Genomic DNA, 24,257 nt, shown 5'->3' on the forward strand with positions numbered 1-24,257 from the left:
AGTGCTATGGAAGTCTGTGCAGAAACTCAGTCTCCAAATTGTCCCATTTTGGTGCTTTTTAGCATTTATACCACAGGCTTTAAGGAAAAATGCTGTGGTCTGTACCAAAAAGACATGTTTATACACAGACATATGTATCTGCTGGAGAGATGAAAGCAGAAATTGTGGATTGTTCTTTCTAATCAGCCTCCTGCAATGAATGTATTTTGGGTTTTGTTTGGTTTGTGGTGGGGTTTCTTTGTTTGTTGGTTATCCTTTTTTAAAAAAATATGAATGAAAGACATATACTAGTAATGATCCTTTTTCTGCCTTTACATGAGCACATCTCCTCAGTCCAAGGCTCTATGCTCCTACCTTTCTTATTAGGCAAAAGCCCTCACTGAGGGAAAACCCACTGGAAAGTGCATTGCAGCAACACAAGGTGGTCTGCTGAGAATAAGTCCCTCTCATTTGGTCAAAGAGTGTGCAGAAGACACAAAGCCTGTGCATGTTGTCCACAGCTGCCACCCTCTGTGGCTCAGGATTTTGGATTTTTCAAGACTCTTAATTGCATCTTTTCCTTGCATAGCTTCCAGCAAGGGAGACTTGAGGCAGGTTAGTCCCAAATTGTTGGTCTTGAGGCCTGTGTCCTGCTGTCCCTGCTGGGAGCCCTTCCTAGTTCCTTATTCCAACACACACATGCTGCTCCTTTCTGTCTGGGGAAAAGATCATCCTGGACTGGTTACCCTCAGGGCAGATAGGGGTGGGAATCTTTCTGTCTGAAAAGCTCAGCATTTCCTCTTGCTCAGGAGTGCAGAACTGCTTCATCATTAGAAGGCAAATAAGGTGCATGATGCTAGATAATTAAAACTTGGGTGTCCAGGCACTTTTTTTGAGTAATTGTCTTCAAAATGGTCAGTTTAAAACTGCAAAACAGTGTTTCTCTTTATTTCAGTCATGCAAGACAGTTCCAAATAAACTAAGAGGTTTTTCCACCTTTTACTTCATAAAAATATGGTCACCATATGGCAAAATAGAAACAGAAGGGATGTAGGATAGCAACATACTGGGATTTTGGACAAATTGAAGATATTAGAAGTTCTATAATGAAAGGAATTTAAAATAAGCAACTTAAAACTGAAGAGTGTATGTGTCCCTCAAGTTACATTGTCTTATAATAATAAATTAGTTGTTGTTGCCAGAAGTTATTTAGACACAACCAAATATATGAAGTATGAGCAAATAACATAGATTTTTCCCCAGGAAAAGCCTACTGTAATATGTCTGATCAGGTCTCTTCTTCCAAAGCCAGACAGCTAGCAGGTCAGACAGGGCTGCTTTCCTTGTTCCTGTTTCATTATCTGAATGGTCAGACTTCCTGTAACCCCACGTAGAAAACATGCATTATATAGTATACTAAAAGTTCCCTTGATGTTTCTGGAAATAGAAGAATGTGATGAATTAGTGTCTTTCAAGTATTCAGAGTACTTTGGATTTAGTATAGATGTGACAATCCATACCATATGCCTTCTGTGAAAGATTTAATTTTTAAATCCCCCAAAACTTATATTGGGATTTGTTGGACTTTGCTGTGAGCAGGAGGAACAAGGCTGTGTCTGCCCAGTGCAGAACCTCTCAAACTCTGCTTCCAGCTATTCCTCTCTCTTTTTGTCCAACATTAAGACAGTGGGATTTTTAAATGTGCTCTGTCCCCGTTTGTTTTGGGTACATGTGTAATAAGAACCTGGGGAAAGATCCTTTGATCTTTCCAGTGACACATTTGAGTGTTTCATTCCCAGTATAAAGAATAAGTGCTGTCCCTGATTTTCCTCCCCTGTAAACTGCAGTAACTCTGGCACTCCAGCAGCTGAGCTCTGTAACTCTCTCTGCACACAGCTGTGGGAGCAGGGCAGGCAGACTCTGATCGTCCTCACAGGGGTTTTGTGGGTTGAAATGCAGATCACCAGTGAGTTGCTTCCTAAATCTTTCCTCTGCAGCTGTGCAGCCAAGGTACACCAGGTCAGAGTTGAAATAAGCCACCCACCTCTAGCCAGGGTCCATTTGGGACTGCAGTGCTGCTGGCAGGAGGGCAGAGGGAGGGACAGAGGTCTGGCTCTCACTCTCTGGGTGGCCAGACAAGTTCTGGCTGCCAAGTGACTCTTTCAGGGCAGGAGTCCTGCAGTGTCAGGCCAAGTTCATGTGCCTGAATGCCTGCTGCTCACCAACCACTGGATATACTCAGTGAACACTTCATGGAGTGGAGTCTTCATCATTGCACTGCTTTGTCATGCATCTGAAAATGAACCACTGAAATATAAAATTTCTGTAAAGCTTTGTTTTATTGGCATGATGACTGGAAAGTGCAGATCTGACTGTTCTAACCCATGATGTCTCAGTTTACTGTGTACAATGAGGTATGCAGTGCTTATTGTTCATGTGAATGAAATTAGACAAGCCTTTGACAGGCTTCCACATGTATTCAGAATATTTTATAGTTAAATTTTGCTCTAGAAATTGCATTTAATTATCCCTCCAAAATGAAGGTGAGTTATAGTTCCTTTTAGATGTGCCTTGAGAGTGTTATAACTAGGTTTCATGTGAAGCAGAGAGAATTTTTCATTGTCTTCGATAGAACCTTTTTCATCTGTGCAGTATTGTGTTTTGATCTGAAGTCATTAGCTCACTCCTTCAGAAAGGTACCTGTAAGGGACTCAGCTGGTGTGTTCCATGCTCAAGGCAGCAGCCTTACAAAAGAAAAGGATACATTCAAAACACAGCAAAGAGTCAAAAAGGCAAACATTTTGTAAGTGAATCAGTGGCTGCTTTGAGGTCTTCATTTAAAAAAACCCTTTATTGTTAGTGCATGTTTCACATGCATTATCACATGATTTTGAGTTTTTGCAAACAATGCCAGGTGTGCAGCAATAACATAGCCTTCTATTTCTATATTGCATCAAATGAGTTGCATGCAAATGATTTGTAGGAAATATAGAAATAAAGATAATTTAAAGGCTGAACTAATTGTGTGCTCTGGCACATATCTGAGGAAATGCTCTTGTGAAATTGCTTATACTCTCTACTTGCCTTTGCACAGAATCTGCATCTGGTCCTTTCCCAAAGTTCTGTGTCTGCATAACACATGCTTTTAGAAGAATCATAAACACTTATTGGAGAATTGTAGGTTTTTGCAGAAACCTTCTTGAGGTGATTTGATTATAATTAGTAATGAATCTCTAATAAGGTATCTTGTTGAAGTTCAGTAGCTACATCCAGTCAGTCTTGCTTCTCAAAATTTATTCTAATTTCTTATTGAAATCAATTTCAACCTGTGATTGAATGAACTCTTACTGGAGCAGGGGAACCTGGTGACTGAAGGGGCTGTTGCACTCCCTGGAGACATTTTCCCTCCACGACGCCTCTCCACCCCTGCTTGTCCTGATCCCCTCGAGGGCAGCCAAGGGCATGAAGATGGGTGGCCAGTGATGCTGGCAAATGTCATGTGAAAATGGTTTGAGGTGACATTCTGCCAATGAGAGAGAATTCCCCTTGAAAATGGAGTGTAATGTCTCAATACTTCTGATATTCTGCTTCCATATTAGCAGCCGCATAGAAAGACAAAAGAAAAGCAAAAGCTTGGCAGAGTGCTCATCTCTGGAGCACTGAGATATGCCTTAATATAGTAACAACTTGGTCATCTCTGCATTTTTTCAAATTAAACATTATATCAATAAATGACAGCAATAAATATGTTAATTTTATATTTCAGTGTTCAGTACAAAAAGTAGAACTCCCACAGGAAGGATAAGGCATGCTTGTGTTGAGATAGTTGGCACTTCAGATTTCTTTCATGCCACATTTCTTTTGATTAAATGAAGTGGATTCTAAAGTGCTTTGCTGGCAAAAGACCACATCTGCAGCAAGATTTTGAAAATAGTTTGTATCCTACCAGCTGCTGGGCTTCTGGCTGATGGAAATGAATAATCTGCATTTTTTTAGAGGTCAATACCAAGGGCTGGTTGGTTCTGAATAGTCTGAAAACTACATTGCAGCTGGAAACTATACATTAATCTCCTGGCCTTTCACTTATGGAAGAATAATGAATTTTTAATCTGGAGTAACTTCCCATGGAACTGACTGCTGAATAACTCATTTCAAATTTAAGCATTGCCAGAGATACATCCCACTTCACTATGAGGAATCTGATTGGCAAATCATTATATGAAATACCATTGCTGAGGTATTTCAAGAGCTCCTTCCTGGTTCATTCATTTTCTGGAATTGTCTAAAGTGGGTGGTTGTGTCCTGGGTTATTACATTTATTCATGGATTATTAATGTGAGAACATCTTAGAAACAATGTTCTAATACTACCATAGCATCTGCCTTATTTCATGGTTGTGCTCAAGAGGAAAAGTCTTAATCCATCTTCACAGAAAAGATAAAATTATGAGGATTTTAAATTTTTAAATGCATTGTTTAATGTTGATGTTCTCAGACAAGTAACCCTCTTGTATCCCAATACATGAAAAGATTTCAAAATACCATGTTTGTTCTACCTGCAATAGTACTTGTCCATACCTACATCTCATGGTCCTTACTGAATTCCCTCTAGAAAAATTTAAACAAATAAATAAATAAAGTAGATCTATTCATTCATAAAAGCATTAGAATCTTTCTTAATTAACATTTTTCTAGGCAGATTGTTTACTGGAATGTTTATTGCCAAGAGGAAGTTGTCTGTGTCAGCATTTAGCACTTGTTCACACATTAGAAATGAGCAGATTTACAGATATGTGAAACAACTCACCCCTTGGTAACTATTTAAGGTCTGTAAACAAGTAAATTTAAAATAAAGAAAGGACAAGCAAAAAAACTTCTAAGGAATTGACTTAACTCTTCAATCTATTTCAGCAGACAGCAGTGGCCAGGATTTTAGAAACAACACCTCCTCTTTTGAACTGTATAGAAATGAAGGGTGATGCAAGTGAGGGTTCTAGGTGTGGGTCTCAGGGCCTTGGTCACATGTAAATAATATGCTCTGTGCCACCTAGAGGCATGTTGGAATTGTTGCACAGCTCTGCTTGTAATTGCTTATTTATGGAAAAAGAAAGGGAAACCACTGTATTTCACAATATTTTCACAATACTGATGTATTGTGTAATATTGAGTGTTAGAGTTGCTGCCCATCTTCTGAAAACTCAGACCATTCTTACTCGTTTGTGGTTTTCTTTCAGACTCATTAGCATCCAACTGATTTTTAAAAATGGTTCTGTGTATGTGCTTTTTGTTTCCATTATTGGAAAAATATGCATATATTTTAATCTATAATGATTTTCTCTTAATGAAGAAGGAGACTTGTTCTCCCGAGTGTTAGACCATGGGTTTGGTTAGATGTAGTAATAAATATTTTGCTCAGAGGAACTGGCAGTCTTGCTGTTTTCAGATGGTTAAAATTTAATGAAATGTGGAAGTTTATTAAAAAAGCAAATCTTGTCTGGGGACTGAATGAGCAGTGTGCTAACTACAGGGTCAATTACCAATGCTTTATTTTATCCTACAAATGTAAGATCATGGATTCTCTCTGGCTGTTTATGGAATTTAACTCACTACTACTTAACTACTATTGTATTACATAAAGGTTAGTGACACCATTTTTTTCCTTAAAATACATTCATTTCTTCTAAAGCAATCTAGCTGGAGCTGAATTCCTCTGACCCAGAGGCCTCCTCATGGTGTCCCAAGCCAATGCCTTCTGGCCAGGTGGTTTGCAGTGATAATTTTGGTTGATTCCTTTCCTGTGCATAATTACCTTTTCTTTACTAACAGCTTGACCTACACTAGAGTGTATTTCACAAAGGCCAGTTCTGAATAATGCTACATGCTGATGACCTTCAGTTAGTGCCAGCCAGACCTTGATTATCACCTGCTGGTCTGGAGGCAAAAGCCTCTTCCCTTTTTCTTAATCTTGCAGTGATCTTGTCCTTAACGGGGATTCAAGGGCATCAGCTGCTCTCTCAATTTTATGAAAAGAGTAGTTGAATTCATAAGTACAGGACTTGATGCAGGCTGTTCTCTGGTGATTTTTTTTGTGCCTCCAAACCAGTCCAATGGTTTAATTTCAAACATTGCTTAGCGGATAAAAAGTCTTATCGTGAGAGAAATTAAATCCATGCTGACATCTGCTAAATTGAGTTTAACAAAAGCTGCCTAAAATCTGTCACTTATCCAAGTCCTTTCAAGGAAACATAATGGATTTTGACATTTTTTGGAATGGTAGAAGAAATTTATTTCTTGTTTCTGTGACTCAGGTTTATTAAATGAATGAACAGAATCAAAACAAGTACATTGAAAACATTTCTACTCTGCAAATGATTTGTCTTAATGATTTCTTTAGGGTTTTCCAGGAGATATTGGTGTACCTGGATTAAATGGCCCTGAAGGTCCTAAGGTAAGATTATATGAAAACCTTTTAAAAATAACAGTAAATAGTGTTAATCTCTGAGGAGGAGGCTCTGAGAGATGGACACTGGCATTATGAGAAGATAATCCTACTGTCAGAATGCAGGTACTTTGCCTCAGATGTTTATATGAGGAAGTTATTTGAATGTTTAATGCTGTCCACACAGTTCTGAGAGTAAATACAGTGTTAGGTGGAAGCTTGTAATGGCAAAATAAGTTTGAGAAAGTGCTATGTAGCTAGAAAGTAGCATATGTTTCATATGCACTGAAATAGAATGCATGCCAAATGTATGCAGATCTTTGTATTGCTCAGGTTCCACCTGCTCTAAGAATTGTTTTTAACAATTTTTAAAAGAAATCATATTTGAAGGTATGAAAATGTGTAAAATTTATGCACCAGATTAAACTATAGATAAAGCAATAGATATAACAATTAAGGATAAAATTTATCTACAAAACTGTGCCAGAATAATTTAGCTTCTGCTCTTTAGGATATTGAATTTTTAGACCCAACTTAGGCAATAATTACACAGATAGAGTTTTCAATGAAGCTTGGAATAAAAGCAGATATAGGAAATTTTTGCTGAATTGGAAATGGTAGAGACTAATAGAAAAAGCACAGGTAGCTCAGAAATAACCCAGAGGAAAATGATTGGATGATATCTAAAGGTTAACTGCTTGTTGAAAGGCAAATACCAATGAAGTTCCTCACTCATTAGCCTTGGGACTATTCTTACACTGTATTTTCTGTGGTGAATAGGCACAAGTATGGCAGAATGAAATCTGTATATGAAACCAAGTTGAGCATCTTTAGATTGTCTAAAAAATTGCATTTTTTGCTAATTCATTCCACTTCAGTTATTTCTGTTTGATTCATGCAAGGACTGAAACAATGAATTCCATTATAAACTTAGACCAAAGACATTGCCAGATCTCTTTGAAATGAAAGCACAATAATGCAGTTAGAAATCAAGTGAAATTGTAGAACATATGAGTCAAGATGTCTCATTGATGCCTCTTCTCAAAGCATGAGAATGCTTTATCTCTGTAGTACATTACTGGGCATTTTTATTCCAGAAAGACTCCGTCAAGTGAGACTAGATGCAGCAATAATACTTGAATGACTTTATTCTGAGGGACAGTTTGCTTATTACACTAAAATGAAGGCCTTTTTTGACCTTCAAGTAAACCAGAGGGCAGAAACTGGTGAGGCAAAAGAACTGTGCAAGACCAACAATATAATTTGTCCAAGAACAAATCATACCCGTTCTCTTTGAGTAAACAGACATTTTCAAATAATCAAATTGCTCAAGCCATAGCCAATGTTTTCTGTATCTCTTCTCTTTCAACCATGCCAAGAGCCTTTTACCAAAATAGACATTAATTGGCTAAGAAGGCTGAGAGCTAGTTATCTGATGGGGCAAATTGAGGAGAAGTTAAAATGTGTTTCTATAGAGAGTGTCCGCCTTCAATTCTGATTTATTGCTTTGCTGACTTGTTTATAGGCATGTATGCATAATGTTAGCAGCCTTATGTGAATGAGTTTGTCGCACCATTGCAGTGGCTGTTGCTCTTTTGTTTCTGAGTTACCAGAGTGTTCACAAAAAAACACCCTGTGATGATGAAAGACTCTGTCTAGGGAAAATACTAGAAGAGAAATACAGCAGTTCTTGTGCTGCAGTTCAGATTTAATTGCCCAAGATTATACGTGAACGATGTAACAGATCTAATCCCTGCTGCTTGGTTTCTTCAGTGGGATCAAATTGTTGCACATTATATCTGAGCAATTTGTTAGAATTCTGTTTCTGTTTAATACATATGTTACAGATTTGTTGCTTTTTCAGAGATTCCAGAGAAAAAAGTTACTAAGAAGTGGACTATAAAGTTTGAGACTCCATGTTCCTTTGATACAGAATTACACAGCTGAACCAGATTTGGTGCTCTCCAGCACATTTGGTATTAGAGAAAAAGCTTAGACAGCCTGCCCTAGTCAGGGACAACTGATGGCTTACATTTGAAAAGAAGGATTACCAAACTGGAAAAACTCTTATACTGCTCCCAGTACTGAGAGAGAAGCTCTGCATGACTTTGGAAATGTTTGGCTTTTGGGATTCCCAGCTGCCTAGAGCTGACTGCAGTTCTAAAATTTTCCTCCAGCTTTTATTTTTAGAAAACTGTTCTCATTATGCTGCTATTTTCCTCATGTTTTTGTTTATGCTTCCTCAGAAGCAAAACCCATTTTAAAAGCCAAGAAAGCAGGGTAAGCTTTATTTTTTAGGAGCTGGTGTGGGATAAATTCAACTTCTTGGATGTCTAAGCTCTATTGAGTGTGATCAGCTGTCTCTAAATGCCAATAGAAGTTCTGGATTGTAAATGTTCCCCAAATTAGTGAAATAATCAGCAAATCTGATCTTTCTAAATCAATGTTCAAAGGATTTATTATGTAATTTGGTCTACAGAACATGACTCAGCTTGGAAACAGTATTTTAGGAGGTGTTTGATCTTGATCCACTGCTTATTAAAAAAATGGCAAAACACTTTTTTTTTAAAAAACGGAATAAGAATGTTTTGAAGAAGTTCTGAAATAACTTTGTTTGTTCCCTATGTTATTCTTTGCAAGTATTTTTTTGCAAGAAAAGTGAGAGGAAAAGATAGTCAGAAAATGCTGACTTCTACTGTAGTTTTTCCAGCAGTGTGTGTTGTAGCATGGAAGAAGCTAAGAGCTTCCTTCCCCTGTTAACTTATGTTTGTTTGTATAACACATTTTAATAAAGTGATTATTAGGAGTTTCACCTCTTCTGGAAGGAATGGTCAGCTGGGAAGTTATGTATGGGAAATACAGGATACCCCATTTGCTGACTCCTGTTTTTTTTCCAGACGCTTTGGCACATGTGCATTGGCTCCCTTCATTTTCTGTTTTTGCCTGAAACCCCAAGGAGGAGATGGAAATGTCATTTAGTATTAATCTTCAGTTTACAGCCTGGAATTTTTTCTCTGTATTCAGTTCAGTGCAGTGGAAGGGTGTGTACAGTAGCAGTGCTGCTGCCATTTGCATTTCAGTGCACTGAAATCCTTATGTCCTAATGGGCTTTGCTGTTAGACTAAACAGCTGTGCCAATGAGAAAATGTCATTACTAACCATAGGAGAATATTACTTATCTAGTAATATTTTAATTACTGCTGAAAGCCCTCCTGTCACTTTTGTGCTGGTATGTCCAGCAGCACTCCACCCCAGTCCTTCCCAGACTGATGGGCTCTTCCATGACACTCACTACTTTGAGATGGCCTGGTCCATTTTTCTCTTCCATTTTACTTTGCCTGCTGAGTAAATTGTTACTGGACCAATGCCTGGACCAAAGTCTAGACTTCAGCTTCATTAGTACACAGTTAATAAGGCTTACACTTTCCACCATGGCTTTCCTCAGAGGATAATCATATCTCTCCTAAAGGGCAGCTTCTTTGTTCTTGTTGCTTTATCTGATATTGTTAAGCTTAGGTTTCCCAGAGCATTAATATGTTTACACTTTTTTTGTTGTACTATGCCAGGTCAAGTGCTTTTCCCAATTATCCCATTGTAATTGGGGTGCCCAAGGTTTTTGATACTCTGCTAGCTGCAAAGTCTTTTTAACAAAGTTTTGAAAATGTTGGTTTGAGTAGTCATGAAAACTCTGAGCTGGCAGAGGTTAAGGTGCTTTATCTCTGGGTAGCTGATTATAATCCTAATAGAAAAGTAGGGGCTGAACATCACAAGTAGTTTTGGACAAACTAGTGGTCTAAATTCACTTTGTAGTTTCTTCCCATTGCAATGTGTCCACACGTGTTATTCTAAAGACTTCCCTAATACAAGGTCTGCACATTGATGATGCTTTAATCTTACTATGGTAGTGTGCTCTGACTCTTCCAAAAGGGAGAATTTGTTCTATTGTGTTCAGATATTCTTATTCCCTCACAACAAAAAAAGAATAATGCTTCAGCAAAATCTATGTAGAAGTTTTTATGATGCTTGGTTTTCTGCATCTTTGCCTGGCTTTCTACGGGAAACATTTGAACAATGGTTTCAATGTTTCTGTGGACAATGGTAAGACATTAGGTGCGCTACCTCAGTTTTGGGTTTTAGTCCAGGTTTGTAGGAGGAGAGAGACTAGACCAACATGATTGTCACTTGATGTAAATTCTCACTGTGTTTGTTTGGATGTTTAGGGAGCTCTGGGTGACCGAGGGCCTCCAGGGCCACAAGGCCCCAAAGGAGTTGAGGTAAGATGAAAAAATTATCCAATTAAGAGATTATGTTTCAAAGTTGTGAGGGGTTAAGAGGGTTAGACAACAATGGTTAGATGTGCGTGGTGTTGTCAAGCAAAATTTGAAGCTTCTTTTGCATTTTGGCAAGTGTTTTAAATTTTTTTTAGCAGCCTTATGGGGATATGCATCCATTATGTGGTTTATTTTAATTTCAGTGGAATCTCATATTATATATGTCCAGAGCTGTATGTGGTTGTTTTAGTTAAACTGGGGAGATGGGAGGGAAGGGAATGGGAGCTGTATGGAAACAGAAAACATATACCAATTTAATTACTATCTAGTGTTCTAGATAGTCTTAAGTAAACACTTAGACCCCTATTAACTGAAAGGGGAGAAAGGCAGTTCCTCATCTTATGGATTCATCAAGTATTCTTAATTCATCATCATAAAAATAAAAGCTTATATCTTGAATGCTAAAAATAATTAATATTAAAAATAATTTAGTTGGTGATTCTGAAGGTAGAACTCTAGACTTCTAAGGGGCTAAATGATGGGCTTCTGTGCCAGATACTGAGTGAATGTAAGCACAGTGGTCTGTTTCCAGGTGTTTCTATCAGACTTGGACTCAGGCAAGCACACATGAAGCTTAGGGTGGTATAATAAATACAAAAGTTAGCTGCAGACTTTCTTTTTTAAAACTGGACTTGTCATCAAGGTCATTGAAGTCCTGATTTCTTTTAGGGAGAAGTGGGACCAGCTGGACCTGTTGGAGGAGTCGGCCCAAGAGTAAGTATGAGGAATTTTGGTAGGGCAGGCTGTTTTTCAGTAGGAATACTGCTTTCAAATGTAAGTTTACTGTGGGAAGTGATAAAATGGCATTTCCTGATTGAATGTGTGTTTTTCCTCAGAACATGCTCAAAGCAGAGCTGGGAGAGGAAATTATTTTCCATACAAAGGGTTTGAAAGGCACTGCTATAGTGCACAAAATATAGTGCTCCTCTGAGACAGATGAAACTGCCATGCACCTCCTAGGGGTTGAACCAGCTGATATATCAAAATATTTCTACTCAGCTCACAGGGAGCAATGTGAAGGATGTATGCTTTAAGAAATCTACCAGAAACCTGGCAGATAGTTACTGAAAACAATAAAGCTGCAAAGTCACAATAAACATGCTGTTTATGCTGACATGTTTCAAAAGGTAGCAGTTTAAAACCATCATCCAATTTTTTTGTTAGTTATAAAAATATACTATTGTTTGAGAGTATTTCAGTGAACTTGAAGCCTATTTTTAGAAAAATTCTCTGCTAAAATGGATACTAACCTGCTCTAGGGATTAGAGGAGTGTCTCTAAGTTTATTGAGTGCAATTTGATCATCTGCCTTTACGTGATTTGCTTATGTGTGGTAATCACTGACTTGGCTTTCATTCTGGATGACTTCCCATTTCTTGCATGAGTTTGAGAGTCTTTTCCACTGTTTTCTGCTTTTGGAGTGGATATATGCATATGTCATTTTTCCTGTTCAGTAGCTAGTCAAAGCTGGGAATTTGCTTTTTGTTCAAAATTATATTAAAATATTTATTTGCCACATAGATTAGGTGTTAAGACAAACAAACTCATACCAAAACAAAAAAAGGCAAAAGACCAAACACACAACTTTCCCACAAAAGTCTCTCTGTTTTTCAGCTGAGGAAAACATGCAAAAAATTAAACAGAATTTCAAAACATTCTGTAACTTAGTTCAATATTGAGTTTAATCTGTCTGAGCTTCTGCCGAGAGCCTCATGGAAATTTTTATTTTGGCTGCATCATCCTTTGAGTCTCCTCCTTGGGCAGGGCTTCATGGCTGGACAGCAACTCCCCTGTTGTGCTGTGGCCATTGGAAAGGAAGATGCTGCAGTGGGTGACTCATGGGCAGTGAGACACCACCTTCCATCCCCCACGTCACCGGCACGCACAGGCCACCATCAGCCGCTGTCAGACTGACCCAGGAGGAAACATTTCTGTGTAACCTAGCAAACTGAAATATTTTTTATCTATTTTGGGTCAATTTGACCTAAATTATTAAGGTTTTTATTTCTCTCAGTGGGAAATGTGCACACCATTGGCATGTCTTATGGCTCTCTGGTTTCTCTCTCACAGCAAGCAGCTGAGAGCAGAGTATGTGCATCTGAAAGGTGCCCCAGGGTTGCTGGCTCTAGACATTTTTTTAGTAGCTTGCTGGCTAACATACACCTGAAATGAGAGATAGGGGAAAAGGGAATTTTGCTTGATGGGCAGCTCTGCCTGTTTTTCCTCCTTGTCCAGGGGCCCAGAGGCTCTTGCCTGGATTCTCTGGCTTCTCTGGACTCCAGCTGTTTCACAGCTCCAGGCCAGCTTGTTTGTGCTGCTGCTCTGCACTCTGCTCCCACCTCTGCTTGTCCTTGGTGCTGCCCTCCCACGTGTGACACACACTGAGTGTGTGGGTGAGAGTCACAACCAGGGCTGAGATCTCACACAGTGTAGCAGGACTTAGTCAATAAGCTGCTGAACACATCTGTCTTTTTAAATTATGCTTGCTTGACTGCAGTTTGATGTTCATTTGGTTTGCATAGCTTTTGCTTCCATTTTCAGTGAAAGGAGTTTTAAGAAGTGGATGTTGCACCTGAAAGTAAACACTGTCCCTACTGTGTTGTCACTGCACTCATTAAATGGCCAAGGGGGCAGAGGAGGGACCTGAAGAAGGGGTCAGGCTGTGCAAGGCCCCAAGGCACCACCAGCTGTCAGCTCTGTCTTTAGCTGACAGATATGTTTAAACTTGTGTTTTGCAGCCTCCAGGAGTGGGAATTCTTCATTTTCCTCATCAATCTGCTTCAGTTGTTTGCCTGGTTTACAGTCCTTTTTTCTAATGTCTAGCTGTTTTATCTGGAAGTCTTGCCTGTGTTTTTCTCACTACAGCCTTGCTTCCTGCCCCACAGCCTTTATTTGTGGGCAAGGTTAAATAGGTTTGTTCTCTTCTCAGCCACTGTTACTTTCATTTTCTGGGGCTTGTCTGAGGTAGGTAAAGTATCCTTGTAGGTGATGTACTGTAAACCCTTCATTATTCTTGCGAAACAATAGCAGAGCAGGTTTCTGGTGCTTCTGGAATCCTCATCTCTTTTACAATTTCTGGTGAAAATATCCAATACCTAGTTCAGGTTTAGGCTTGTGATAAGCTGGCAGCCATAAAATGTCACCTACAATGAAAATAAAAACCAACTGATTTTTTTGGTGCTTGCTTATTTGTCCCATAAAACTACAGGAATTGCCCTACTAAAGATGTGTTTATTCAGTGTCCACCCACTTAACCCTCTCTCTCAAAGGCTATCCAAATATTAACACTGTAACTGTCAGTGTAGCTCAGCTCACTCAATGCAAGCATTGGTGCTTTTCTTTTGTTTGGTTTTTTTTTTAGTATCTTCATTGCTGGAGAAGAAAATGCCTTTAAAAGAGTGGAGATTGTTTTAAATCAGAAAGTAAAATGGAACTGTTGCAAGCTGATTCCTTCTGAGCTATATGTGTGAAACAGAAGCTGGAATTTATTTAGTCACAAGATAAACAGTTTCTCCTGTTGATAGTGGAAAATGTTCTCAACTCTGCCCCACACCCCAGTGCAGTATCTTTTGGAAGTGCCTGCCTGTGGGCTGAAGGCATGTGGGAAGCCTGTGGAGGGATTGAAATAGAGTGATAGTGAGAGATATTTATATCCACACCTGTAAGTACCAGCTGTGAGGTGAAAGGAAGCACACTTGGTTGCTGTTTCCTGAAAGAGAAGGGTAGAACTTGCAGTTAATATTTTAGGAAACAGACATTTCCTTTGGGATTGCCCTGCCCTGGAAGAGTAATTTTCTCAGGGGTTTGCCAGTAGAAAAGCAGCCATCCCTGCTTTACCCTTCTGTCAGTGACTTTTCCTCCATGTGTAAATGTATTGTATTTCTGTTTAAAGCCAAATCCATGTGTTTCAGATTGCTTTACCAGTTAAATCCACTTGTTCCATTTTCTGATCACCTTCCATGTGTTCTATGTCCTTTGCAGCTAATATATAGCTGAGGAGTGACAGCCAAGAAACCTTTACAAGCTGTAACTCCAGTTCAGCTCTCATAAGGCTTAAAATTATCAAGGCAGTTTATAGGGGCCACTGCTTTTCTTTTGATGAATTTCACTTAAAGTTTTTTTATGTTACAGTCTTGCTGTATATAAAGACCTTAAGTTTCTTTACAACAAAGGAGTCCAACCGTATGTAGTGACCTGCAGAAGCCCATCACTTGTTTTTTGTTAAGCCTTGTGGAAAGACACGATTTGATTTATCTGATTCTTTCAAAACTTCCCTTCATGGTCTTTCCTCCCTACATTCTTGGCTTTTCCATATATTAGTCCATTGGCAACAACAAAAATATGTTCCTAAAGTGATTTTATTTATTGGAACTCGTTGGGCAGAATGAAATCACTCAGGTGGGCAAAGAGAATGAGAGTAGTAGAAAGGGATTAACACAAGAAGTCATGGAATCTGCTGAGATAATTTAATACCATTTTATCCATATAGAGAATTTCTCAGATGCTCAGAAATTAACACAAACATACTCTGAAAGACAGGAACAGAGCAGCTGAAGCAAAAGAGCCAAATGAAAAAATGCCATCTCTTTTTAAGAAAAGTTTTATTATCTGTTGCTTTACTTGCTCTTTTTTCAGCTTATATGGAATGGAAAATTTTTACTACAGACTCTGGTGATTCCAATTATTTAGTTTGCTGGAGCAGCCACTGGTCATTTCTTTTTAGGACCCATCTGCATGGTTTTGATACTGAATCATTAAAATGTTGAATTAATTTTCTTTCTCCAGTTGTCAGCCTCCAGCAATCTCATCAGCAACTTGCTCAAGAGCCAGGTCCAGTCCCCTGGACCTTTGTTTGCTGGACCAGGGCCTTTTCCTCAGAGCAGATGGGGAAAGTCTGTCTAGGCAGGGCTGTGCTCTCCAGAGAGACAAATGGTCAGGCCATGTTTTATGTGGTAGAGGAAGTAAAGTATACTGGGAGGGAAAACAATTTCTTAAAAAGGAGACATAATTACATTATAAACATCTAATTGAAAATTAAGTGGGAAAGCTTTCTAGTTTGTGTGCCTTTGTGAGTCTGTGTGAGTGATGACAGAGGGAGGGATGCATGTTGTGAAGTGCTTCAAAGATCCTGTCCCTTTGTGATCCTGCTCTGATTTGATGTTGCTGTATTTCTTCTGGCTAGCAGTGCTATTACCACAGTATCATGCCTACCAGATCTGTCAGCAGCAAAATGCTTGTGGAGAGAAATGAGACTCAAAATCATCAATTTGCTGAATAAGGAGAAGGTGTTTGAGCTGATTTTGTCTGGTTCAGGAAGGACAGTTATGACAGCAGTCCCTCAAGTCTAAGCATCAAATTTTATTAGTGTTGAGTCCCTGTTCTGATGGAATTAACCAGGAGAGAACATTGCCATGCCTTTTTTTTTTCTGTCTCCCTAATATGTTTTTTCAATGTGAAATTGAAATGTGTTTCAATCTTGGATTGTGACAGTTTTTCCTCAATGTTAACTGCTGTAAGACTTGATAAAATTTTGCTTACTGTTCCAGTAGTTGATGAAATATTAAATGATGTATTTTCAGATACAGATTTCTAAATACACTTGCTTAAAATTTTTATATTAATTATTACTAAACTGTACATTTTTAGTGCATGTATTTTGATAAATGGATAAACTGGGATGAAATTATCTTTTTGAAATAAAATATTTACAATATTTTATTCTAATCCTTACTTTAGGGAAAGCCAGGACAGAGCGGTTATGTGGGTGATCCTGGACCAGAAGGTTTGAAGGTGATGGTTTTATTATGAAATAAATATAATGTATTTGGAATAGTTACACACAGCTATGTACAGTGACATACCAGTGAAAGCACAAAAAGAATATAAATGTGTATCATACTGATGATTCTGTTTCTTGCAAGATCCCATTTTGAAAAAGGAGAAAATCATGCAGGAGGCAGGATTTCTAGGAGACAGGGATGTGTGAGCAAAGACTGCACCTGCTAAAATGACATTGAGCAGCCTGGGAATGTGAGGGTGCCTGGACCAGGGGGCAACAAGGGGCTCAGGGCAGTTCATACACTGGCAGGATTTTGGAAGTGTGAGTGGGGATGAGATGAAGGGCTGCTGCTCAAAGGGGGAGCTCCTGGCAGCAGAATTTCCCAGCGGTGATCTGCAATCTGCATAAACAGTGCACAAATAACTGTTTATCATTGTTAGATAACTGGATTATAGTCCCAGCCAGATAAGCAATAGTGCTTACACTCCCGGCTTCCACCTGTGAAACACACGGCAGAATGTTCCAGTTATGTAACAGTGTTATTTTGGAGAACAGAATTAATCAGTACTTAATGACAGTTTCAAGATTTTGGGGGAAGGGGGAGAAGTTTGTTAAAATGTCATTGAAATGTCGATTTTCCTAATATTTCTTAACAAAATTACAGTAATCATAAAGTGGACAGGCAATATCTGCTTTTAAAGCAGTAGTGAAATAGTGAAGGTATTTTGCTGAAAGCCTTAAATAAAAATAGAATAATTAATTTATATTGTTTGCTGACCTAATGTGTTTTGTGAGCACTTAATTGATAGTTTTTATTTGTGCAGGCAAATCCTGAATATATTAGGACATCATTTTACCAGATCAAAATTAGCCACTGACAAAATTGGTTTTGGTTACTTAATTTTAGCTTTTAAAGTTTTAACTGGCAGATGTAATTTAGAAAATAAGGAGGCTCCTAGGAAAACAGAGGACTTTAATATACACATATGAAAGAAATTACTTTTCTAGTGAACTCAATCATCTGCTTTCTGCATTTAACAGGGAGAAAAAGGAGACCAAGGAAACCTTGGAAAAACTGGTGAAGCAGTAAGCTTGAATTCTCTTTCTGGTTTAATTTTTAATTCTGTTTTATTTGTAAGCGAATGAATAATTGGTTGCAGACATTTCTGATGAAGTTTGCTGTATTCAAAGCTGTAGTATGTCAGTTATACCTTTGTAATCTTTAAGATTCATACTCTTTAAAGAAATTTCCCATTTTAAACTTTTTCCAAAATTAACTCTACTTTTCTTCCAGCATGTTGTGTGAATATTGCAGGTGGTTGTAGGGATTTTCCAAGGCATGTTCATGTAAGTGAGTAAGTGATCCTTTTCCACTGCATCATTTGAGAGGCTGCATTTAGCCTGAGATGAATTTTGCTTCTGTCTCTGCTCCATAAAATCACAGAGCTCAAGGTGACCTTGTGGTGACACATATCCATCCTCTTCTGCCTAGGCAGGATCTGTTATCTTTGCATAATTTCTGACAAATATTTGTCTAACCAGTTATTAAAAAGTTCCAGGACCAGGGCTTCTCTATTTTTTAAAAAGTTCTTTCACTTGTGTAACCTGATTCCTTTCTGCTGGAAACAGCATTTTACATATGGTGGTTGTTATTCTGTGCCTCTTTCATTCTTTCTTTTCAGGCTTAACAGTCCCAATTCAATTAGCCTGTTATGTTTTTGAGATAATTTAAGTCACATTCTAACTCCCTGTAGTCTGTTTCCAATTCATCCAAACATCTATGACTCCAGCTTACTGCCCAAGCTGCTAAGAGTGCTGAGAAAGAAAACATTGCTTCCTACAAGCCTATTTCTTGCATAGACATGCTCCCTTTTACAGTTGTGTGTTCTTATTCAGTTTGAGATCCACAACCTCCTATCCTGCTTTTTTTAAAGGCATGGTCTCTCTCAGTTCTTCCACTGCAGGTGCCTTTTTAGTTGATAGTTGTCACTGAAACATACCATGTTGGAATTATCTCTACTTAACTTCATCCCCTGCCCTTCTGTATTTATCTGGGATTTATGAGCAGATGTGAGTTTATTGGCCTATGCTTGAGTTACCCAAATATTGTGTAGAACATGACTAAATTGATTTTATTTCTGGAATTCACCTATGCTGAAGAGAGATACCACACTTTGGTTTGGGCTTAGTGCTGTACTTCTCACATGAACTCTGTTCAGCTTAGTGGGTAGTCAGAGTCAGCTCCCCATTGTCTGCACAGCACTGAGCAGATGTACCTGAGGCACCTCATCTAATGGCTGGTGACTGCAGGAGTGGGACAAACTGCTGAGTGGTACAAACTTCAGCTCCACTGGGCACTCTGGAGGTTGTGCTCTGGGGAAGGGCACTGAGAAGCCGGACTCTCTGTTAAAAGCATCTGCTGACACAGGAAGCAGAAGTGCCATGACATGCCACAATGTCCCCTTGAAAGTCATGCAGCATATCTCTAGGGGTGACTTTTTTTGTGTGTGAATTCTGTCTTTCAGCCTGTAACGTTAGGCAAAACTGATAGCATTTACTATGTTTTACAGTGACATGCACCAAAACCCTCAACAAAAGACAAAGCTGTGCTCAATCTCGAATCCTTGCATCCATACTAGTGCATGAAACAGCCACAGAACCTAGTTACTTAACTTTCTGGATTTGACATAGAATTTTTTTTTTTTTTTTGCTCCACAGTGAGCTTGAATTCAGTGGACAAATTTTGCACAACTCAGTTATTTTGTATAAGCATAATGTCTTTCACCACTAGAAGAGCTCCATTCTATGTAGTAATTACTAGCTCAAACACATAATCAATGATGATACGTTGCAGTGATGTTAAATAAAATCATCATACCAGTACCTGACTACAGTCAGGGGCAAGCTGCAAGAAGGAAATAATATTTTCTATGCCAAACAAACCCTGTTACAGTCTTGTAAAGAAAGATAATTATAGCCAATCATTAATTGCCATTTCCCACTTGTGATATTTGGCGAACTTACGTGATACAGAACGGCACACAATACCTGAAAACCAAAATAGTTTCTAAGTTATTGATAAATATTTCTTATTTTTACCTGTGGGTTGTAGAATATCTTCTGCTTTATGTACATTTATCTAATCAAATGAGCTTCATAGGTCCTTGATGTGTGGTGACCTTTGCATTGTCTGGCAGCAGAGGACCAGTGCCCACTGCATGACCTTTAGGGGGATAATACATATTTTGTTGTCATTGAGGCCAGTGGTGAAACATCAAGAGGAGACACAAGCACACTCAACTCTTAGACCTTTCAAAACTCCTTTCCTTCACCTTATTCACCACTGCAATCTGTAACAGTTAAGCTTTTCCAAAAAGAATTGAAAAGTACTAACAGGAAGAATATGGTTTTTCTCATATGCATAAAGTGCTTTTCCAGACATCAGTCCTGATGCAAAATATTCACTTCTGTATGCTTTGGACACAGACCTTGCTTCCAGCTTCTCAACAGCTTCTGTTTGTAACAAGTAATTTCTCTTTCCCTTGGCACGCACACAGAGTATGGACTTGTTAATTCACAGATAAATCCACTCACTGTTATTCAGCATTGGCTCTGATGGCATGAGCGCATCTCTGGAATCAAACATGCCACACACAAACAAAAAAAAAAATTGAAAACCAAAGTGCAAAAGCAAAGTACAAGTGCTACCAACCACTGGGACAGATTTTGAGATGGAGTCAAAGAAAGGGGCATATCTGTCCTTACTGATGCCTTATGCAGTTTGTGTGCTACCTGGTGCTTGGTGGCACTAAATACAGAGAGGAACTGTACAAATAGCAGTAAAAATGTGCAAGTACTGTAAAGTTTATTTGATATTAAAGGCAAAAGGAAAAAGAAATTGCTAAAATGTTGATAATAAGCCCAATGTCTAAAGAATTTTGTGTATTTGCTTTTTCCCTTCTGCACCACGACCTCAGCAGCTTCCCCTTTTGGCTTGTCTACAGTTTTCTGTTTATTCATTACATCTATGGACAGACTTCTTCAAATTACAGGATGTAGCACATATTTTCAAGTCCATGGTAAAAATATATTATACTGGTTCTTAGCAGTGGGGAATCCATCATAGCATTCCAGTTTTCCAAATGACAACTAGTGCATTTCCTGAATAAGCTGTCCAAAGAAGCAATTTTGCAATCATAACTCCTGTAAATGCTGAATTCATTGAAAATTATGCCATGACCACATGTGCCTGTCTGCTATTGATACCAAAGGGTTGTGCCAATATTTTTCTTCTGTTTCTTTCAATTTGCTTACTTCCCCTGGTATCATCCATCTCTTGTCATTGACTAAAATGTCTGCAACACCTGTTTGAGGTTGCAAAATAGTTATTCCATTTCTCTAGCAGCTTTCCCAGGTCCTGCTTAATACCTGCTTTGAAGAGCACAAATGGCAATTCTGCACAAGCAGGGAAACTTCAACAGCAGGAGATTGGACTGTAGCACTTGGCTTTTCAGCCTAGTAAGGTGGAATATGTGCTGAAATTCAGCTCTGTCAATAGGATAGAAGCCCCAGCATCCAACATTTCTTAGGTCACATGAAGCTGCTGATTCCTCAGAGCACATTTCTGCCAAAATATTTCTGGATGCTTGTCCACTGTGGAAACAGAGCAGACTAAATTTATGAAATGTTTGCTGTGCTCATAAGCATAAATGACACACATTTAAGAGTAGACCAGGAATGTGCTTCAAGTCAGACTTCAGACACTATTCCTTAACCAAATCCTACAACAAAAGCTGGTTTTTTGGCTACAGCATATGTTGTGTTTGTTTAAAGGGGAAGGGAGGCAGATTGAGGTGGGGCTGCTTGGTTCAGCAGAGCCCTGAGCTGGGGTAGAATCCAGCAGCTGTTCCTTGCTGCAGGATATTTGGTTAACTGCAGGACCAACAGGTCCAATTGAAGAGGGATTGGTTAAGATAGTGAGAACCAAGGGAACAGCAGACAGAGCAAATTTACACTGCTGATGAGACAAAATCTTTTGGAAGCCATGCCAAAAGAAACAACCCTTTCAGCTATTGAGAAAATTCCCCTTATATTTTGGGGGAGGAAATTTTTTTTCTTTGCTGACATGTGCAACTGGATGTTTTTATGTTAGATAAATGCAGTTCAGTGATGGAGAGCAAATATTTGAAACTGATTTCAGTCATCTCCTACAAATGATCAATTTGCTAAAATTTGTTAAAGAAATTCAGCCTGTACACTTCTGAATTAGAAATCCTTGATGTTTGTACACACATTGAGACAGAGTAGAAGGGTAGAACTGTCAGCTGTAGTATGTGCAACTGGTGTCAAAAGGCAGAGTTCGTGAACACAAATCCTGGAAAAATAATCTCCAGAAATTACATGTCAGCAAATTTCCCTGGTTGCACATAGTTTTTGAAACAACAGAAGGAAACCAAGCTGAAATAAAAAGTGCTTTGCCATGAAAAAACCCTTACAGTGCAGCAAAGGAAAAGCAGTGATGTTCAGGCTGTGGATGGCAGCTCCAGAGCAGGCTGTAAATGGTCAGTCTGCAGGAGTCTGTGAAGGACAATAAAATACTGCAGGCAGGCCATGTACCTTGTAGCTGAGCTGCTTTTGGGAAGAATTACCATAAAGCAATTACTACGTCCTTCAGAGGGGTAAAAATCAGCTGGATTAGGCACCAGGGATGCATAATTCAGGGAGAATGGAAACTGCAATTCCTTCTGCTTGAAGAAAAGATTAAGTGAACTTTAACTGATGTGTTCAGGATGCTCAACAGAAGGAGTTGTTTGAATTATCCTGAAAAGTCTGGGCTTTAGGGATATACAAAAGAGAATTTTAAACCATAGGCTAAAAGATAAGTCAATTGAGGAAAGCCTTTTTTCCAAAGTCTGGTGAATGCATGGGACATTGCCAAGGGCTTCCAAAGAGGGAACTGCTCCAGCTGCTTTCAGAAAGCGGTTGGATAGAGATTATTGTGGGTTCTGTGAAGGACTTAACAGTGAATGGCAATAAAGGTGCTTCTGTGTCTTACCTTGTGCTTGTTTCTACCCCAGGTGACCTGATATGCTATAGCTCCTGCTGAGAGGAGTGCAGAAGGAGTTACAGTAGCTAGAAGTTAGCTTTATCAAGCTGCTGCTCATTTTTCTTGAAGGATTTTTTGCTAGTGGTTCTTTTTATCATTTTGGTTTCAGCTGTTTTTTAGGGTTCATAATAGTACCTGCACATGATATCTGCAGTTCAGCTTCCAAAATTTTGTCAGTGAGCACATCCTACCCCCACTTGGTCAGGCAGCTTCCCTTAAATGCAAGCATTCCTCTACAGGTAGAGGAATATCAAATCTCTATCAAATAGAATTACCCTGCTTTACACTGGCAGCAAAATTTAATAAATTTATTTATTTCTTAAAACTCCTGTTGAGTAGGTGATTGGTGCCAGTACATTTTGCTTTTCAAATATTCAGGTAGTTGAGTTTCTTTAAAGAATGGAGTAAAATATCAGCTGCAGGGTGCAAATATGGTGCATCTCTGCTCTTATTCACTTCCTCCATTGGCCATAGCAAATCACACATTTTCATTTAGATTATCACCTCTGGTTGATTACAAACCAAGTTTCTCAACAGACAGAAAATTAATAAAAAAATGTCATTGTGACAAGATAGTATTTTAAATGTATTATGTCATCTTATTAAATGAATGTTGAATAAAGATGTTTGAGAAAGCTGAACTGTAAATGAAATAGCACTGGATTGGAAAATTTTCAATTATCTCAGAAGAGCATATTAAAGTACAACCTGGCAGGTAACTGCTGTCGTGGGAATATTTGGAACTAGCTGTATATTCATTTCTCACTAGCAGGTTTTTCAATGGATTACTCTATACTTGAGTTTGCATTAAGTGTACAATGTGTTTTCAATTATTCAACTGCAGTCCAGTTTCTAACACAGAGCATATGCCCTGGCAAGATGTTTTTGTCTTTCTCAGGCATGTGTTAGTTGTGAGATCTGGTCTTTGATTCATTTTCTACAAAATGGTCCTGTCAAGAAGGTTTCTAAAATGCTGTTATTATGCTGCTATTTTCACTGGAGACTTTTACACAAGTCCTTGTAAATGAAAGTTGATGACTGTTTTTTTAATAAGTTGCTGATTTCTTTTTTTAATCACTTCAGGATTTTTGCTTCACTTTTTTGTTTTCTAATATATTCAGTTTTCTATTTGGAATCCATCACTGCTCCCCAGAGGATTGAAGGGATGCTGGAAGACATTGATTCAACAGATCTGCTTTGGACTGTATTCATTTTCTTACATAAGATGGAGAGAGTTGAAACCTCAATCCAGTCCTAGTAGCTGCTCTTATAGCAAGCCAGTCCAAATCTGGGATTTCAAGAGACACATGATCTTACAGAAAGTCTGTCAGGAATGATGTAGGGACATCACTTTATGGTTAATATGTTGACAGAACAAGATGTTTTGCTCTCTGTACTTTCTTTTTACTGAATACTACTAATTGTTTGAAACTCAAGATTCTATTCTTAAGTAAGTATTTTGGCTCTCTTGCCTGTGTGCATACCAGCCCTAGCATTTTCTCAGTCTCAGATACTTGACCTCTGTTTTGGAAGTCAAATGGAGGAGCATTTAGTTAACCTGTCATGAATTTCTTTCGCCTTCATACCTTCTGAAGTCCCTGTTGCTTCTAGCATTTCACTGGCTT

The 24,257-nt window shown here is 38.6% G+C and overlaps 1 protein-coding gene across 3 annotated transcripts in view; it reads left to right on the forward strand.

Annotated features, from left to right (window-relative positions):
* COL24A1 (collagen type XXIV alpha 1 chain) overlaps positions 1-24,257 on the forward strand; it is a 118,339-nt gene that overhangs the window by 47,513 nt on the left and 46,569 nt on the right. For all 3 annotated transcript variants that reach the window (XR_010441210.1, XR_010441211.1, XM_064719938.1), the window contains exons 20-24: positions 6,373-6,426; positions 10,638-10,691; positions 11,418-11,462; positions 16,484-16,537; positions 17,568-17,612. Coding sequence is in view for 1 of the 3 variants with exons in the window: in XM_064719938.1 (XP_064576008.1) it covers positions 6,373-6,426; positions 10,638-10,691; positions 11,418-11,462; positions 16,484-16,537; positions 17,568-17,612 (252 nt within the window). In the remaining 2 variants the exon portion in view is untranslated. The remainder of the gene's footprint in view (positions 1-6,372; positions 6,427-10,637; positions 10,692-11,417; positions 11,463-16,483; positions 16,538-17,567; positions 17,613-24,257) is intronic.

This window comes from Zonotrichia leucophrys, chromosome 8, assembly GCF_028769735.1.
Source record: "Zonotrichia leucophrys gambelii isolate GWCS_2022_RI chromosome 8, RI_Zleu_2.0, whole genome shotgun sequence".
Classification (NCBI taxonomy): domain Eukaryota; kingdom Metazoa; phylum Chordata; class Aves; order Passeriformes; family Passerellidae; genus Zonotrichia; species Zonotrichia leucophrys.